A 20,684-nucleotide genomic window follows, 5' to 3' on the forward strand; every position below is an offset into this window, starting at 1 on the left:
ATGTGGTTTTGCTTTGGCATGGACAAAACACAAATCTCATTAGCCATAAAGTTTTTCAAGAAGATAACAGAGCATATGCCAACCTCATTAGTATCCAATAACACCAATATCCTGCAGCTTTGTTTTGTTGAATAATTGGGTAAAATGGAAGACATACACCCAGTGATAGGTCTCTCCCTCTATTTATATAATATATGTCAAGTACAATAGAAATGACCATAATACCGTTACTAAATCACACTTGTTACTAACTAAACTCTTAACACATAATAATAATATTAAATGACTAAATAACCATTAACACTCCCCCTCAAGCTGGAGCATATATACATATGCTCCTAGCTTGTTACAAATGAATTTCACACGAGCACCTCCCAAGGATTTAGTAAACAAATCAACAAGTTGAAGCTTAGACTTCACATGAGTGGTTGTAATGAGCTTCTGTTCAAGTTTCACTCGAATAAAATGGCAATCAACTTCAATGTGTCTGCTCATGGAAGACAAGGTTGGAGGCAATATGAATAGCAGCTCAATTATCACACATCAACACCATAGGCTGAGAATGTGGAAAACCTCGTTCTTTTTACATGTTCTTCAGCCAAACAAGTTTACATGTATCGTGTGCCATAGCGCTATACTCTAACTCAGCACTTGACCAAGCCACCATAGTTTGTTTCTTACTTTTCGAAGAGACCAAATTACCACCAACAAAGCTACAATACTTGATTGTGGATCTTCGATCGAAAGGTGACACGACCCAATTTGCATCTGTATAACCCTGAATATGAGTGTGACCCCAATCCTAACATAAGAGACCTTTCCCGAGTGCACCTTTGAGATATCTCAAATTACGAATTACTGCATCCCAGTGACTTATTCCCGGAGAATCGAGAAATTGGGTCACAACACTTGTTGCGAAAGATATATCTAGTCGAGTGATTGTGAGATAATTCAATTTTCCAATAAGTATAGGGTAGGCAACAAATCACACATATCTGGCACTAACTTGCCATTGGGATCCATGGGTGTATAAATAGGTTTGGATCCCAATAACCCCATCTCATCTAAAATATCAAGAAAATATTTCCTCTATGACAAGACAATTTTCATGCAAGATCTCGATACTTCTATACCCAAGAAACACTTCAATGGTCCCAAGTTCTTGGTCTGAAACTTACTCCAAAGGAAAAGCTTTAGGTCTTGGATGCCTCGATCATCATCACCAATGATCACAATGTCATCCACATACACAATAAGCAAAATCCAGCAAGATGAAGTATGACGATAAATACAGAGTAATCTACTACACACCAATGAAGGCCAAACTCAAGTAATACAGCACTAAAACAACCAAACCATGCTCTTGGAGATTGTTTTAATCCACACAATGATTTCTAAGTTGACATACTAAGCCTAACTCCCCCTAAGCAACAAAACCAGGTGGTTGCTCCATATATACCTTCCTCATGAAAATCATAATGTAGGAAAGCATTCTTCACATCTAATTGATGTAGAGGTCACTGACAAGTTTTGGCTAAAGAAATGAACAAACACTAAGGCAAGTTTAGTGACCGAAGAGAATGTGTTTGGATAATCCAAACCATACCCCTGAGTATACCCCTTAGCAACAAGGTGGGCCTTCAAACAAGTCACAGAACCATCAAGATTGACTTTCACATTGTACACCTAGCGACAACCAACCACGGAGTTATCATGAGGAATAGGTACCAAATCCCAAGTATCATTATCATGTAGCGCACGCATCTCTTCAACCATTGTTGTACTCCACCCAGAATGGGATAGGACTTCAGAAATAGATTTGGAAGAGTAACAAAAGACAGAGTACTAACAAAACAGTAATAATAGGGTGACAAAAAATCATAACAAATAAAATTAGAGATCAGATATGGGGTACAAGTGCGCTTACCTTTTTGAACAGCTATAGGAGGATCAACATCAAGGGAAACAAGATCATTTGATGATTGAACTAGAGGCACAGTAGTAGAAGTTGGAGGAGAAACTTCCTCCTTGAGTCACCGCGTGTATACCTATAGATTGGGATGATCCAAGCAACAAGGACTCAAATTGGATGAAGATGAAGGAGGATTGGGCACAGATGCTAGGTTTTGATTTGGAAGGCAAGGCAAAGAAAGGGACTCATCAAGGTCAAGAGAACTCAAGGAATCAAAGTAGTATGGTATAGACTCAAAGAAGGTGACATCGGCAGAGATAAAGAATCGATGTAAAGTAGGACTATAACATCAATATCCTTTTTCACTATAGGAATAGCCCACAAAAAATACATTTGATAGCACAAGGATCCAACTTATCCATTGATGGAGTTAACTGATGGACAAAGGACACACAACCAAATATATAAGGAGGAAAGGAGAACAAAGGAGCCTTTGGGAAGATAACTAAATATGGAATGTTTCCACCAAGGACAGAGGATGGCATTTTATTGATGAGGGAGCAAGCAGTGAGCACAACATCACTCCAAAAAAACTTTAGGGACATCCATTTGATAAAATAGGGTACGATTGACTTCAAGAATATGTTTGTTTTTTGACTTTGCAACTCCATTTTGTTGTGGAGTGTGGGCACAAGAAGATTGATGGATCATACTAGAGTTAGTCATATAAGTACTGAATTGGGTATTGAAGTACTCCTTAGCATTATCACTATGAAGTGTCCTAATTGACATATCCAATTGAGTCTTTATTTGGGAACAGAAGGCACAAAAGATATCAAACAACTCAGAATGATCTTTCATTAAATATAACCAAGTCATCCTAGAGTAGTCATCAACAAATGTAACAAGTACCGAAACAACTTTGATGTGACACAACTAGGACCCCAAATATTGGAATGGACTAGCATGAAAGGATTAACCACCTGTTTGTTGACCTGGGAAGCAAAGGGAACACAATGATGGTTGCCCAATTGACAAGACTAACACTCAAGATTAGACACAAAACTCAATGTAGGAACTAAGCTCGTTCAACTTGTCCAAGGATGGATGACCTAGGTGACAATGAATTTGAAGGGGTGCAGTTGAGACTGTGCAGACAATGGGAGCAAAATTGGGTGGAGAAGGTGACTTAAAGTTGTAAAGTCCACAAACCTAACGTCTTCTGCTATGTGTCTTTCTTGTTTTCAGATCTTGAATAACGAAAGAATCAGGAAAGAATGTGATAGAACAATTTAGTGACTTTGTAAGCTTACTAACCAACATGAGATTCAAAGGAGATTTAGGAATATAAAGCAGAAGAAAGAGAGATAAAAGGAGTAGGATTTTCTGTTCCTATACCCTTAACAGCAATAATGGACCCATTAGCAAGGGTAACTTGAGGTAAATTTTTACGATACTGGAGATTAGAAAAGAAGTTCCTTGCACTTGTTATATGGTCAGGGGTAGCAGAATCGATAACCCAAGAGTGCATGGTCACAACAAAGATTGGATCTTTGAGAAAAACACATGCCTAACAGCTTGATATTTTGACATATGAAAGGAATTAGAACATTGAATCAAAAGACACAGGAAATCCCACGAAACATCAAACAACCGTTCCTTGGGTGCCACATGTAAAAAATTAAAAAGGTGACACCTTTGGGCAAAAAACATCACAAAAAACTCCAATAACGTGGTAATAGAGGGATTGGATAACTGCTGGATGATTTCAGGTCAAAACCATGCCTGAAAGTAGCTTCATGTGCTGGCGCCTGGCAGCCTTCTACTGGCGCATGAGAGTACATGGGACACTGCCTGGAGATGGGATTTTAGTTGGGGGCAGATCGGCAGTGTCTGTGGGTGACTATAGTGTTGTTTTTGCAAAATTTATAGCAGATTTGATGTTCTCGAACTGGCAGTGCCACCCAGAAAATTCCAGCGACTGGTCTGACTTTCTGCTGCTGCTGGCTAGGACTCTAGCATTGTTGGAAATTCTTCTATGATGGTAGACATGCAGCAGATTTTGGGCTTTAGGCTTTGGTTTTGATGGTGGTGGTAACAATTAGGTTTAGGTTTCAGAATCATGCCCTGATACCATGTTGAATAATTGGGTAAAATGGAAGACATAAACTCAATGATAGGTCTCTCCCTCTATTTATAATATATGTCACGTAAAATGGAAATAACCATAATACCCTTACTAACCCACACTTATTGCTAACCAAACTCTAAAACATAATAATAATGCTAAATGACTAAATAACCATTAACCTTCTCCACCACAGAAATGTCCTTGCTGAACCAGAAATCACACCAAAGCTATACAAGGCATTCACAAGCTTCAACTGCCAAGTGAAGAAAGAATCTTCTTCCCCTCCTGTACTTGGTGATTATTAACAATCTTCTCCTTGCCCTTCCAATGCCAACTCAAATAACTTATTTTTTATGGCCAAGAACTTTCTGTAAAGCGTCTACTCTGATCCTCTCAGACGAAATGGCATTGCCACAACTAGGAGTAACTAGTAGGTACAAAATTTGTCAAAACTGGGAATTTTCCCTAAAATCAACAATAATCTTGAAGACCACACATTCATAACACACTAATTTCGATTAAACACCTCCATTATGCCCAAGTGAATTAATGTTAAAATTTGCATCGTTCCATTAACAAGAATGTATCCTATAAATACAAACAAATTTGACATCATAATCTTATTTCTATCAGCATAACTATTGCCTCTTAAAGCTGGTCCATCAAATGACCCAATTCTACCAGTTTGGAAAGATTTAGGGGGCATTTGGTTTGCAGCATCAAAAACTATTCCTGGGAATGAGGATGCTCGCCTCATAGGGATTTTTTTGTTTGGTCTTATTGTAAGATTCCCAGGAAAGTAAACAAGATTCAATTGTCAATGTTTGGTTCCACATGGGAATCCTAATAGGCATTTCAAGAAAATGATCAGTATACCCTTGACAAGTATATAACCAATATATAAAGAATAATTATATTTCCAACACAAAACTTAGCAAGAATATGTAATAAATAAATCCATGTCCTAAAATTTTCAACAATCATTTTTAAAAATATAACACTTAAATAATCAATTAACCAAAATAATTGAAAGCAATAAAGTGTATAAATATTAACTATTATAGTAAATTATTATAACAAAATCAAAACATTATTTTTATTTTATTAATAATTTATTATTTTAAATGTAATAATGGAGTGTGACTGTGTGACAATACTATATTATAGCAGCATTGTTGTCCAACCCATCAAAATAGTGAGAGCAGTTTGGTCCAAAAAGTAGAATTCCCATGGGAATGGAATGCCCATGTTTCATAGGAATCCTTTCATTCCCAAGAATGTTCACATTCTGGCCATATCAATTCCCATCCTAAAACAAACGTGAGAATGGCATGCCATGTGCATCACACCCCAGGGAATCTTGAAAGATGCTGCAAACCAAATGCCCCCTTAGGATCTCTAAGCTATAGTATAGAGGTCTCCTTCCCTATAAAAAAATTTTGCATTTACAGTGGCAAAAACACATCCCATTGTTGCCTTATGAAATTTCCAATATTGCTTACAAATTATTCTTTCAAACCAACATGGAAACACTCAACAAAATCTTTTAAAATATTTTTTTTTTCGAGAATTTGATTTAGTAATTTTACAGACAAGAACAGACATTTTGAGTTCCTTCTTTGCCAGCACAAAAAAAATGATAAGAGGCAGTTATAGAGGGTACAATAACAATATACATATACACGTGTCAAATGTAAGAATGTATGTTATCACCCGAATAGCTATGGAACTCCAAAAGAACATCATATTAACCTACTCCAACACAAAAAAAGTGAAGTGGTTCAGCCTCAAATATCTCAGCTCAAAACATCCACATGATTGGAAGCAGTGAAATGGCTTCTGCAAATAACATCTGCATTGGTTTGGAAACAACATTGAGCATTAGAAACTAGGAAAGTCAGCAAGGTGGTTCAGAGAGTGGAATAAGCATTTCCAGCCCAAGGCTGGTCCAAAATTGACCTCAACCCTAAGGTCTCTCATCTTTTATTGCAGGACCCAGGCGATTTTAACTTGCTTTAATCCAAACTAAAGACTAGTCTATATTATACTTAAATAAGAGGCTAATGGTTCATGAGGTAATATCATTCTTTACTGTACCTATATAATAACCATAACCATTCACCAAATAACAGCCATTTTTCATGGCTAAGAGGCAACAAGTCCAAACTTGTTTAAGGAAAAAATTATTTAAAAATAAGAAAACATATTTATCCCATGGAGAAAATTTTGGCAAAGCACATAAACCACCGTAAACAATCTAAGAGTCGTCAGTCTGCAAAAGGTGACTAAAACATCTCGCTACAAATCACATAATTAGACATTAATCCATACCATATTCAACATCACTCAACATTGGTATATGAATGTATGATGTAAAGATTCAGAAAAGAGGTTTAAAGCATGAAGAATGTAGGCACAACATGTAAATGAATATGAATTCAATACTAGAATCATCAGGAAGTTATACAACATTGATTTCCTCTTCCTGTGATTCAATTTAAGTACAACATAAATATTGGCCAAGAAACACCAAGACACCACTTGGGGGAAGTATCAGACTATCAGCAAATCCCTCGCATGTCAACATGGCCACATGATGGGAGGCCACATATGGAGTACGGATAATTCTCGGCGATCATGTTCTGGCTGAAGATTTAGAAGTTCATCTAAATTTTGGGAATTTTGATACATTAGGAAATTTAGTTAATTCAGGGTTTATTTTGAATATTTTACTTTGAGGTATCTTGTAATTGTAGTTCTACTGTTCTAAGTTCACGTTAGTTTATTATTAGTATTATGTTTATGTATCAAACCAATATATGCGTTAATGCCAAGTAATCCTACTTATCCAGATCTTTATGTGACATGTCCATATGGCATTGAGCCCCATGCCCATGCCTGTGTTGAAAAATCATACAAATTAGATCACATGAACAGCCAACTATAACACAAAGTCCCCTTTACTCATGAAAATATAGAATGGAAACAATGAACAATGGCTGCATTTATATTGAAATTCTAAAATGCAGATTCAAGCTAGTTTGAAATCAACGGTGTCTGCTTCATATATCTTAATCACTTCAAGAACAAGTTTATTCTTGACAATATCCTCACATCAGGAGAGGGAAGTAACTGGAAAAGTAGGTGTATTTTCAATACCTAACACATAGGATGGTATATAAGATCAAAAGTCAAAATAATACGCAATGTTCAAAAGAAATAGGAAAGCTCACTTCTGAGTTCATGCAATCAGACTGACCAATAGTTGAATCTCAATGCGTTATAATCAAAGAGAAAGATGATAATGGGAAAAAAATAAAAAAATAAAAAACTGAAGAAAGAATAATACAACACCATTAATTTAAATTTATTTCATCTTCAACACATAAAGGCTTCCGTAGCAAACAAACTAGGCATTTCGGTTGCAAGTGCAAGGATAGTTTCAAATAAGATCTTTAAAAAATTTAAAATAATGGAAGCCTAAATGTATCAACCATCTGTTGACAAAACCTCAGAAGTAACAATATTACTCACCAATATCCCCCATTACCAATAACAACTTCATCCCCTCTCAGAGACATCCAATTGTTGATTAGACATAGTTAATATATTCTTTTTGTGGCCGACAGTCATAAATTACTATATTCAATGAAACAGGTACAGTTTCCTTTTATTGAAGATATATTGACTGGTTGCTAACCTATTTTATTTTCTAAGAACTGTTTTATTTTCTAACAAAACCTATCTGTTGGTTGTATATGGTTAATAATTACACCCCTGTTCAATACTACATTACATTAAAGGAGAACTATACCTCTTTGACAAGATTGCTCAAAGCAGATACACCGAGACAGCCAACAGCAGTCCATATTAAGTATGATTTCCTCTCCTTCAAACGCTTACAGGTATCTATAACAAACCTGCAAGGATATGAAATTTAAAGAACAATTAGAGATCAATGCGATGCTGATAAAAAAAAAAATCAATAAAAAGAAAAGAGAGGCCCTTGTAATGCATAGGTACTACGAACATTTCATATATTAAATAATCATTAAGAGAAGAATGTGTAAATATTATGTAATGTTCAATAATCATCCAAATAAACAGTATTTTTACAAGAATTAAAATTCATGCAAATTGGCGGAAAAGGATTTATATAGCCAATCCCACCTAGTGGAACTTAAGACTTGGTTTATTGTTGTAAATGAATAATTAAAAAGTTAAAAAACATCTTTATGTAAGCATCCAAACAAAAGATCAACGATATTCATAAAATTATTTAATATCGAGAGGGGAATATAACATTTTTTATTTCATTAAAAGAGATGTAATGCATGAAACCTGCACAGGAGAAACGTGAAATTGGGACCTCAGGTTATGAGGACTTCATCAGTTAACACCTAACCAACTTCACCTATATGGCTATATGTCCAACGACCAAATAAATAATATGTATACCAATAATTAATATGCATTCAATCAAACACATCTCTATCTCTATCTTTGAATATTTGTTCGACTTTTAAGTCTTGATAACAATTATAAATAATAACAACAAGAAGTTTCAAGAATATTTTAGAATAAGTATTTGTTTTACAAAGAATGTGTTAGTTTGGCAAATAAATATTTTTTATACCAAGAATGTGTTAGTTTAGTGATTAATTTTAACTCTAATATATTGTTCTACCAATAGTGTGTGTAATGTCAACATCACAAGCTCAACCACCAACCACCAATTTGACCCACCTGTCTAACCGACCTAGTGCTGATACTCTCTCTCAACATCACCAGCTAAACCACCAACCACCAATTTGACCCACTCGTCCAACCGACCCAATGCCAATTGGACACTGGTCTAGGTTTTAAAATCAGATTTTGACATTAAAATGATTTATATTCAAATGAAAATGTTAATTTCTTCTTTCATTAAACTGATTTATATTTATATTCAACACATAAATTTAATTTTTAAACCATCAATTAGTGTAATAATACTTGTTAATAAGTATTAGCTACTTTAAACCATTCACTTTTTCAATGACATTGTGCATAGCATAGGAATTAACCCTATGTTTGGAAGCTTGTAGTTCAAGGATTGAATTTGGATTTGTATGGATTTGAATAAAAGAAATTGTATTTTTCCAAATTTACACAAATAGAAATTCTAAGTTGGACTCATGCTCCCAAACATAGCATAATTATTCATATTTTATCTCTCTCTTTGCCTTCTTCTATTGCTTTTGTATTCTGAAGTGTTAATATTACAATTATCATCTAAAATTTTATGAGTTATATTCATGGTAATTTATTCTCAATGCAATAATAATAATCATCACACCTCAAACCAATTATAATCGAATCCCTTTTAGTCATAGGCACATAGAAAGATGGAGATGTGCCCGAAAATATCTAAAATGTACAAATGAAGATAAAACAAGTAAACAAAGAAAGAATTATCAAAAATGTTTCCTTGGACTGTTGCCTACTCCTATCGAAGACGAAATTCCTGGGAAGGATTTTGATACTTGGAGGTTGTTGGATGACTTGGGCCTTAGGTTATCTGATCAAGGAGGTAACGAAGTCAAGCTTGATGGTGACAAATCCAAGGTGAAGAAGGGTCAAAGGGAATTAGCTAATTTGTTCAATGAACTATGATGGGAAAGGTTTGAAGAGGGGATTTCTTGGTTGATATTGCAGTTTTTTTTTTAATATTATGCTTTTATTCTTTATTTTTCCCTTTTTGAGTTATGCTTTGTTTTTTTTTTTTTTTTTTTTTTTTTTTTTTTTTTTTTTTTTTTGAGATTTTAGTATCATTGCTTCAATTGTACATTCTCTACCCTAACACATTTTCTTTTATTATTATAAAAAAAAAAAAGTACTCCATGGACAAACTTAGAGTAAATGTGTTACCCACAAATATTATATAAAAAATATTATACATCATTTGAAGCAAAGTTTTGTTTTATTGGTTATCTCTTAAGGAACACTCCAACTATCTAAGCATTAAACATCTATGTCACAATTAATTTGGCCCAACTGCTGGAGAACAAGTCAGGGACAGGGCTTGCCAGGGAATACGGCCCACTTGCAAAACGATTTTAGTAATAGAAACCAAATTGTTGAAGGGCTTTCTAGGTAAGTCTTATGTGCCTGTGGGCTCCCTAACAAACTAGGGATTTGTTTGGGCTGCCAGGGGCAGCCGCCCACACCCATCAAAATTCAGGGACTCGGGGTATGAATGAAGAGGGCGTACCACTGAACCCTCCTCAAACAGAATTCTTCCTTCAGAAGACCGATAGTGTGGGAGACGATCGTGCAGCAGCGGATGTCAAAACCATTGAGTGTAGCACAATCAGTCTTGCTCAAAGTGAACAGGGGATAGAGAAACAGCATTGTGCAACCTCTTCTCCGACTGGGGTGACTAACAAGAAGGAGCTACTTGAGCCTTTCTCCAGAGAGCTGAGAAACGGCTGAAGAGAAGCATTGAAGAGTGTTGAGCTTACCAGAGAGGTTTCTAAGGATGATGGCTGTCAGGAAGCCCACATGGTAGAAAATGGTACGGCTATTCACATTGGGAACCAGAATGGTACAAATTCCAGCAATGACAAGGTGAGACTGGATGGGATGAAACATCCCCAGATTGCCAAGAAAACAACAAAATCAAAAGGTGTACACTCATTGAGGGCATAAGAGTAAGGATAAGGGGGTTGGTTTCATTGAGGGAATTTCCAGGACCGCTGAGAGGCCAATTAAATACCTGAAAATAAGTATTGATGGAGCTCTATGGAAGTGTAGTAAGTATGCATTTTATGGGGTCTTTGGTTGGAACAAAATGTGTGGATTTTTCCTAGGAAGAAGTAGAATTCGAATTTGGTGTGGGAAGAGATTAAGTAACAATGGCAATTTTTGCACTTCAGAGTCGAATGGGATGAAAATAGATCCTAAAAAGACTGTTAGTGAGCAAACCCCTACAGAGAATAAGAAATGAGGAGATGTGTCAGGCAAGGAGGGTGACTCGGATTTCATTATGATGGAGGGCTACTTAGATGAGATTTTACGGGTGTGCCTTCCTTGCAGTCTTCATCTCCAAAGGATGACTTAGAAGGAGATCTTGGTTCAGGGAATGATAAAGAAAATGAGGGGGAAGACAAGATTGAGCAGAATGAGATCAGTTCCTCTCCTTTTATGTCTCATTTTCAACATGTGGAGGGCAAGAAGGGTATGTGGTTTGTCAATTCATAGAGCAAGGAAGTCCATTTGGACAGCAGTAAAATCAAGGCTAGGTGCAATGGTCTATCAACTATGATGGGAAGGGTTTGAAACAAGGTTTTCTTAGGTAGCATTTTGTATCGGGGCGGGCAGTTATGGTGTGGGTTTTGTTCGGATTCTGTTTGAGGGGTGACCAGTTGAGGTTAGGGTTGTCTTTTTCTTTTTCTTTGCTTTAAGTTTCTCTTTTGAGGATATCTTGTCCACTTTTGCTTGTAATCTTCTTTTATTATCTAAGAAAAACATATATGTCAATCTGGGAAGACCAATGACATGGCCACATTAACAACTCCAACCAAAGTCAATGGTCATAAGTGATGTTGCTCAAATCGAATAAAGAAGGCAGATGCTAAAAAGTGTCTTCTGCATGTACACGTGTTGCAATGTGTGTCATGCTTTCAAAATTTTATACTTATTTTTTGAATTCAAAATTTGTTGGTAGAAAGTTTTGGGTCTTGCTTCAGTGATGCACTATGGCAATTGCTCATTAAAGTTGACAAAATATTTTGCAATGGAGCATCACCCACTGAGTTCATAGAAAAATTTGGTAAGCCACATAATGGGAAAATCGGAAGAGAAAAAAAAATCCATACTTGATTCTCTTATATACCAGAAAGGGAAAAAATTTCAAAAAGTAGAGCTCAAAATCTATGATTTTTCTCCTAAAACAGTAGTAGCTAAACAGGTGACTATCTTCCCTCCAACTGACAAAATCTCCATAAATTCTCTAACTTCAATCAGAACTCAGTGATGAGAATCATAAGTTGCTTTTGTTGAGGAACTCCACTTGTTAGTTTGTCTAATATTAGAAATTGAAGTGGAGACCAAGTGAGCTTATATACATGGATGGGCCCAAAACCCAATGGCTTAAGCTTTTGGGTGAAGTTGGTGCTCATCCATTATATGCTAGCTCGTGAGGTCTTCCCTGGTGCTAAGAAGTGGTATGAGAGCCAACCGTAGAAGTTAGGCTCTCAAAGTGTTCATGTGCCATCCTGCTCATGTAGACCTTGTGGATGAGAAGTGTCGGATCCTATAGGGTGTAACTGGTTTGAATCAATCTGGTTTTGACCAATACCTAACGCTGAACCAAAAAACTTGGTTTTTGAATATGGTGGACCCAAACCAAACCAGTACCGATGGTTTTCATACTATACACACACACACACACACACATAATAACAATAATAACTTAGGCCAGAGGAAAGCAAATGGAAACCAGACTTATCAAAACAATCAACAAGGCACCCCTCTAATATTTGTAAAACATCCCTTAGGCCTATTAATTGTGGGTTATGTAGCTTGAGGATATCCCAATAGTAAGGGAATTCTCGGATGTATTCCCTAAGGACTTACCTGGGTTGCCCCCCGATCACAAAATCGAGTTCAACCGCGGGATGGAAATATAATAATATGGGTTGTCATGCATTATTATATATATAAGAATGCATGGCAGCCCATATTATTATATATCCATCCCGCAGAATGATCCAATATACTTGGGGCTTAGCTTAACCTCTCTTTATATATATATTTATATATGTATGTGGAAGAATGCATGGTAGCCCATATATATCTCCATCCTACAGCTGTTATTCCACCAAAAAGGCTCTCGCAAGTTCTATATATATAGACACTATCTATATGGTGAAATGTGCGAGATTATATATATATATATAGCTGCAGGATGAAGATATAATAATATGGGCTGCCATGCATCATCTCTAATATAAAAATAAAAATGTTTCAAGCTGGTACTTATATATATATATATATTTGGGATCCTCCTACCTTACAGATAGCTTTGTGGATCATACATATATATATAGAGAGAGAGGGAGAGAGAGTGAAATCCTTGAGGCATGGGCCTCTTTCTCTGGTTGTACATTTCATGTAAACTATAAGCTACGGTACCGAACATCTATAATTTTACATATATATAGAGTCGTGGGATGGAGATATAATAATATGGACCGCCATGCATGCCATTTGGGTTGACTAATGCCCTTACTGCATTCATGGACCTTATGAACAGTATTCGAACTGCACAATCCAGTCATGGGGGTAGGTTGTGCGGTCTGAATACTAGACTTAGCTGTCTAGCCAACCAATTATATATATATATATGTATGTGGAAGAATGCATAGCAGCCCATTGTCGCCACATCGTTAGCATTTTCCGCATCTCCTGAAGTGACAGCATAGACCCACAGTTAACCGGCCTGAGGGATGTTATATATATATATATTTAGGATGTAAGGCTACTCTGTAAGTAACTGGACCAATCCTCTCAAATATATATATGTCCAGAACTAGGTGTGCACTTAGGAGAAATTGACTGCTCTGAACTCATGCATATCGAATACTACTAAGTTGGCAGGTAGTACTCTTATTGTCCAAAATGCAATAAAATGCATAAGGGTGAATGTCTAAAGTTAAAGTTTGACTTAGTTTGGTAGGCCAACTAGCTAAGTCCAGTCTTTAGAGAATTTCTTTATATTTGAAATTCTCACTCTCCCAATCATATATATATATATATATATATATATATATATATATATATATATATATAAGTATCTTTACCAATTCTGCGTCTTTTATGTATGTAGCCTTGATTGATAGCTGTTGTTATAGGAAAACTCAACCAAAGGCAAATACTCAGGGAATACATCCGAGAATTGCCTTAATATTGGGATAAATTTAACTCCCGATAATCAATACACATCCTCATCGACCCGTCCCCTATTTTCATGTTATTCCGCCAAAACGACTCTCACAAGTCCCGATACATCTTAGTACTCTTCCCTTGATACAAATTGGGTAACCCTTACGTATCCCACACATTCCTTTATATCTATGACTTATGACTAGTATTTCTTCATATGATAGAATATCGTTGACTTCCAACGACTATATATATATACCATGGGGAGCATCGGTTCTGTTTGTTAAAAAGGATAGGTCGATGAGGAGGCTGCAGGATGGAGATATAATAATATCGGTTGCCATGCATTCTTATATATATATATATATTGAGTGGTTGTAGCGGCCTTGTTGGTCGGGATCTCAAGGCTCTTTGCAAACTCCTCCAAAATTAAGATGTTACAGTTAATAGATACAGTATACAATTACAAATTTTATAGATTTCAATTATATATATATGTGTGTGTGTGTGTGTGTGTGTGTGTGTGTGTGGAAGAATGCATGATTGATAGCTGCCCAGAGGTAAGAGATGTTTTACAGAGCAAGTATAAGAGAAAGTGTGTGTGTGTGTGTGTGTGTGTGTGTGTGTGTGTATTATATAATATAATGTATAGAGGGCAACCCAGGTAAGTCCTCAGGGAATACATCAGAGAATTCGGACGAAATTTTTATGAGGATGTAATGATCCCAAAAAAAAAATATATATATATATATATATATAGAGAGAGAGAGAGAGAGAGAGAGAGAGAGAGAGAGAGAGAGAGAGAGAGAGAAGACGCCTAGCAAGTGAGAAAGATTATATCAGTGTTTCCAAAATTGTTCTTTTAATATCTTCGTCATTGGGCACACACAAGATTGTAGGTGTTATTCTATGGTGCATGACACTCGTATACATATGTACATAGATATAGACCAATTACTGAACATCATGGAGACAAACTTTTTCCTTCTTAAAGTTCATAGCAATAGTGCTGCCATAGGGAAATACATAACTCATTTATGGGCCCGCACAGTATAACTTGCACGCCCAGGGGAAGGAAGGCACAAGGACTGCTGCTGGCGGCAATGCTTATTTATAAGCAGCTGGGAGCAAGAAGATTTCTTGTATTCCAATGTGGGATGAAATAAGGGGAGCAATTGCAACCAGCTGAGAGTTAAACTTGAACCTCCTTGTCCCACATTGAAAACTTGTAAGTTGGGAAAGCCTCAACACCTTTATAAAATCCTATCCTTTCCCTCAAATGCAGTTATTATCTAATTGCTATTATAAAAATATCAAAATTTTCAACAGAAAAGTTATAGAAAATCATAAATTATGATGGAAAAAATATATTGATTAAATATACAACCAGAGTCCATGAATGTTACATATCAAAATTCATATACACACACACACACACACACACACACACACACACACACATATACACACATATTATCAATAATACATTTAGTTTTCAGTTTTTTCGTTCATCTTTGGGTTAAAACCCAAAAGTGAAACTGAAATAAAAAAATTTCATCTCCAAAAACTACAATTGAATCTGAAAAACCAAAAAACAGTATCAGTCCAATTTCAGGCCGGTTTTCGATTTTTCAGTAATTTTCATAAACCCCTACTATCAAAGCTAACAGCTTTGATTCAAATATGAAACTAGGGGAAGTTGGTGTAGGTGTCGTTTTGCTATTGGAAGGGAGCTATTTGGCTTCAATGCAGTAGGATTTCTAACATCGAGTTAAGACTTCTTCAAGCACTATTATGCCACATCTATTACATGGGCTCACTAACGAATATAAGCAAAAATAGTTTAAAGCACAGCCTAGTTGATCTTAATTGATCGAAAGATATAATTTGAAGATATGCACATGGATCAGCTTTCTAATTTCTACAATACCATCTAAATGCATATTTGTATTCTACTGTGTGACATCAATTCAAGTAAATTTTACTATAATTATTTTAGCCTTTTTAAGAGAGAATGAGAGAGAAAGAATGATAGAAGGTCGATGATGGGCAACGAGAAGGTAAGACATAGGAGACAAAGGTGTAAGGGGAGAGAATTGAAGAGGAGATGGCAAGGTATTAGAATCCTCATTAGATAGTTTTAGGAATATAATAGATATAGGAATATAAAGATTAAATTAAACAATACAACAAGAAAATTTTCTATCAGTTAATTTTTTTTAAATGGATAATCAATCAGGGCTTTAACCTTGGGATGCTCTCACAAATTAAGGATGATTATTTGAAAATTAAAAAGAATCATCGATTGAGGAATTAAAGTCGTACTATATCCAGAAATATATGAAAATGCATATTAATTTGCACATTTTCTTTTTAGAAAAAGCAAAATGGATGCCATTTTTTTTTTATGATTTTGATAATTTGATAAATTGAAAAAATAAAAAATGGAACTGTGGAAAGGAGCTTTCTCACACTTTCTTTCTTGCACAGCAATATATACACGTGTGTGTGTGTGTGTGTGTGTATCTCATAGTGATTATACACCCTTTTCTAAATACAGGTGTAACAAACAACTAAGATCAAGGAAAACAGTTCTGTCTTTTGCAATGATCACGGACCCAGGAGAGGAGGGAGGATTGTTTTATGGCCATTTTATTTTCTGTTCTCCATTTTTAGAAAAAAACAAAAATGCAGGGCCCATTTGGATAAGGATTCAAAAAAAAAGTTTCCATATTATTTTGCATCACGTATTTCACTCAAAAATGTGTTTTAGTCAGCTGTTTTCAAAATTGTTTGTAAAACTGTGTTTGGTCCAAGTGGCAATTTGTTAATAGATTGTAATATTAATAGTAACTATCAATACTAGTATTATAATTATCATCACTGCCATTATCAATAAAAAACGAGTTATTACCCCATATCCCTGTCTTCATTGCAACAGAAACACCATCCATAAACACAGAGAGCGCATTTAGATGTTTTCCTAAAAATCTGCATTTTTTAGGAGTGTTTTTGGATACATTTCCAAAACACTTAATCAAAAGAGAATTTTGTGTATTAGTTGTATCCTGTGTTTCCAGACAAAAAAAATGTATCTGAAATCCTGACCAAACAGGCTCACAGATATTTGGTATGCCATTTGAAAGCTGTTCTTCAAGAATTTCATGAAAACAGGCTATTTCCACAAGTGACAAGTTGTTTCTGCATTTTCAGCATTGGAATCCATCAATCAATCTGAAATAGTGTTGTTTCCATATTCTTTTATTCCCCCATTTCAGAAACAAAATGGTTCCTAAACTGAACATGCTATTAATATTTCAATGAACGCATAAATTCCCCCCAAATTACAAGTGAATCCATAATATGGAGAGAGAGAGAGAGAGAGAGAGATGCAAAATATTTGGTATACCAATTTAAAGGAGATTTTCCAGAATTCTTAAAAATGAACTATTTCCAGGACACTGACAAGTTATTTCTGAGTTTTCAGCATTGGCATCTACAAACCACTCTGAATATTTGGCATTTACATATTTCTTTTATTCTAAATTCTCAGAAACAAGAAAAGTCTCCAAACTAAACAGACCATAAATATTTTAATGAAAGCATAAATTCCTCCTAAATTACAGGTGAATCCAGTAAAATATGTTTGGTGCCTAAGAAGTGTGGCAAATTTCCAGCCTAGTAGTCCATGTGTATAAGTTTATTGCTAAGGTTCAGAAAGGTATTGTTCAGTGATACATGACACTGTTACTAAGGCTCAAAGTGCTAATGTTAGAGGTAAACAGATTGTGAATGCTATTTTAGTAGCTAAGTTGAGGATGTTCAGAGGAAAGAGAGGGTGGTTTGTGTTTAAAGTGGCTTTGGAAAAAGTTCGTGATTGAATTAATTAGAAAGAGGGTGGTCGTCTTCATGAGGAAGGGGTTTGGTGCGAGTTGGCTGGGTCGGATGAGAGGTGTTCAGTAATGCTTTTTTTCCTTTAATTATTAATGGAGAACCTTGAGTCTTGGTTTAGATCTTTGAGAGGGGTTAGGTCCACATTCTATTTTTTTGTTTGCTCTTGTGGTGGATATTTTGAGTATATAGGGTCTTAGGGCTGTAGATAAAAGCCTAGTGAGAGGGCTCAGGTGGGGTGAGAGAGTTTTGTGCCTCATCCTTCAACTTGCAGAAGTATTGTTTTTCCAAGAAGATGGAGTCCATCGTAGATGTGTTCACTATTTTACAATTGTTTGAGAGGGCATTGGTTTAAAAGTAAATTTGGGTAAGAGTCGTTTAGCTTTATTAACTAGAGTGTTTCTAGATATCTTTGTTACCTGGGTGTGGTATTTAAGATTGGCCCCTTAGCTTATCTAGGAGTGCCCTTGGGTGGCAACCCTAGATTGGTTGAGTTTTGGGATCTTGTAGTAGAGAAGGTGCCTAAGAAGTTAGATGGTTGGAAGGGTGCTTAATTCTCTCTAAGTGGGTGACGAAACACCCTTATGGCCTTATCCAGACTTTTCTTTCTAGCATGGGGATAGCTAGAAATATTGAGAAAGTGAGAGACATTATGTGATTTGGGATGAGGGAGAATAGGGAATCATTTGGCTAGTGAGGCAATTGTTCGTAGCTTGAAAAAGGGAATTGGGTCTTGGGAGGTTGGTGCCTGAAAACATTGCTCTAATGGGTAAATGGCTTTGGCAATTTCATTTAGAAGAAAATTCCCTTAGCACAAAGATATTAAAAGTAAAATTAGGGTAATGGGGATGAGATGCTAACGTGGGGTTTCTTTTGAGAGTACATGTAAGTGTATTTTCAGACTTTTACCATCTCCTTATTCCTTAAACCAAATTTATTATGGGTAATGAGAATCATTATCAATTTTGGGAAGACATTAGGGCAGGTGAAGGTGCACTTTGCAGCTCTTTTCCTTGTTTGTATTTTTTCGATAACAAAAGAAAGTGTATTAGATTGAGAAAGAGAAGTTACAATGTAAGGGGGCAAGGAATCTGCCCCAAAAAAGTAATAATAAATCAGAAAATACAAAAAAAAAAACAAAAATTAAAATAAAACAATAAAGCAAAAAGAGCACTGATTTACTGCAGATTTTCTGGTGCGTTTGGAAAAAGAGAGGAATAGGAGAATGTTTTAAAAATTCAACCTCAGCACTCCAGATCAGCAAAGAGCACCAGTTTACTGCAGTCAATAGCTGGGCACAGTGGGAATGTTCTTAATGACTATAATGTAATCTTTGATTTTTGTGACACCCTTTAGGGTGCTTGACTTGCTGTAGTGCGGGCTGGCATCCTCTTGATGCCTTTTAAATAAATTTTGCTTCACTTATAAAAAAATATTTACAAAAAAAAAGCAAAAAGAGCTATTAACTTCGAACACCCATTTTCCATCCCTTTCCATCATAATTCATTGAGCACTTAGGATTTGCTAGCTCCCTCTGGCCTTTTTTTCTTTGTACTTACCCCCAACAAAACGCACTTCCGTTCCTCCAGCATCACACATTTTTAAATCCAATTTATCCAATATCTCTTGGGCTACTAATCCTTCCTAGGAATCACCTCCACTGATGTTTATTACCCAATCCATTGTTTTCAAAAATAGAAACCCCCACCAATCCTTCCAGCAAGGCTGGATGAACATATGATAGGTCGCAACCATATTGTTCTCAAATCTCATCCAACAACAAATCCCCATCACACTCAAACTCACTTAAGTAATCACTATCATTATCAGAAAAAACTCCCCATTTCTTAACCTCCTTTCCTTCGTGAACTTCTTGACTTCCTATAACCTTCCTCTTATCTAGCTCGTCTTCCACAATACTCAACTCCCCTGCAGAATCTCTCCTTATATTCTTTGGCCTTATCTCACCAGATTGCTCCCTCTTCTCTTCATATAATTTCTTCATTTCTGCAACCATCGGAGCAGCCTTCCGACAAGCGTAAACCTTAGGGCCCTTATATTTTTCAGTTAAAACTGAAACATCAGATTTTGTACCCAATCTATCTTCTGTTTTTCTATTCCTCCTGGATATACCAGCCTCTAACCTCTTTGCGAAACCCAAATCAACCACTGATCTTATGCTTATGTTATTATCGATAACTTTCTCCCAGCCTATTCTTCAAACCATACTTAAGTCATCCTAATGACACATTGAATGCTGAGACCCTTTTTGTTTGTCTTGAATAGCTGAAAAGGAGGAATTCATTAACTGGCTGCCCTTATCTGAGTACTGCAATTGGCAAGGGAAATGAACCAGATCAATGATAGGAACAGGCATGAGAGGGGCCTGGACCCCCATAACATTGTGTTGGACCTCCTTAGAAGCAAGACCCAACTGAGTATTCCCCTGTTGGGGGAATCCCTCTATGGAAATCAAAGAGAAGCCCATAGCTTTATTATTTAAACATTGGTCCAGTTCTATTGAATGGCCTAAATTTGCTAAAAAAGAAGCCCCACCTTTCCCACACCTGGCCTAAGTCCAAAATGAGAGCCAGTCATCCTGGCCCAACCTTTTTCCTCTCATCTTCCCCAATTGCAACCCTCGCCATCTCTTCGACACTTGCAGCAAGTATTGGAGATCTGCGAACTACCTCCTCCTAGATAACCTCCTTTGGACCGAGCAACTAGAGTCATCGCTCCAGATTCCTTCAGACATACCTATCCCCCACAACGAAAACAAAAGTTCTTTATTTTCGTACTGCTTACAAAGCCTTCACCTACCTT

General features: G+C 36.1%; 1 protein-coding gene across 10 annotated transcripts in view; it reads right to left on the reverse strand.

Moving 5' to 3' along the window:
* The window catches only part of LOC131150625 (uncharacterized), a 46,703-nt gene that overhangs the window by 15,879 nt on the left and 10,140 nt on the right, over positions 1-20,684 (reverse strand). For all 10 annotated transcript variants that reach the window (XM_058101460.1, XM_058101466.1, XM_058101465.1 and 7 more), the window contains exon 3: positions 7,858-7,963. In XM_058101460.1, the coding sequence (XP_057957443.1) occupies positions 7,858-7,963 (106 nt within the window). The remainder of the gene's footprint in view (positions 1-7,857; positions 7,964-20,684) is intronic.

The sequence above is a fragment of the Malania oleifera genome, chromosome 3 (assembly GCF_029873635.1).
Source record: "Malania oleifera isolate guangnan ecotype guangnan chromosome 3, ASM2987363v1, whole genome shotgun sequence".
NCBI lineage: Eukaryota > Viridiplantae > Streptophyta > Magnoliopsida > Santalales > Ximeniaceae > Malania > Malania oleifera.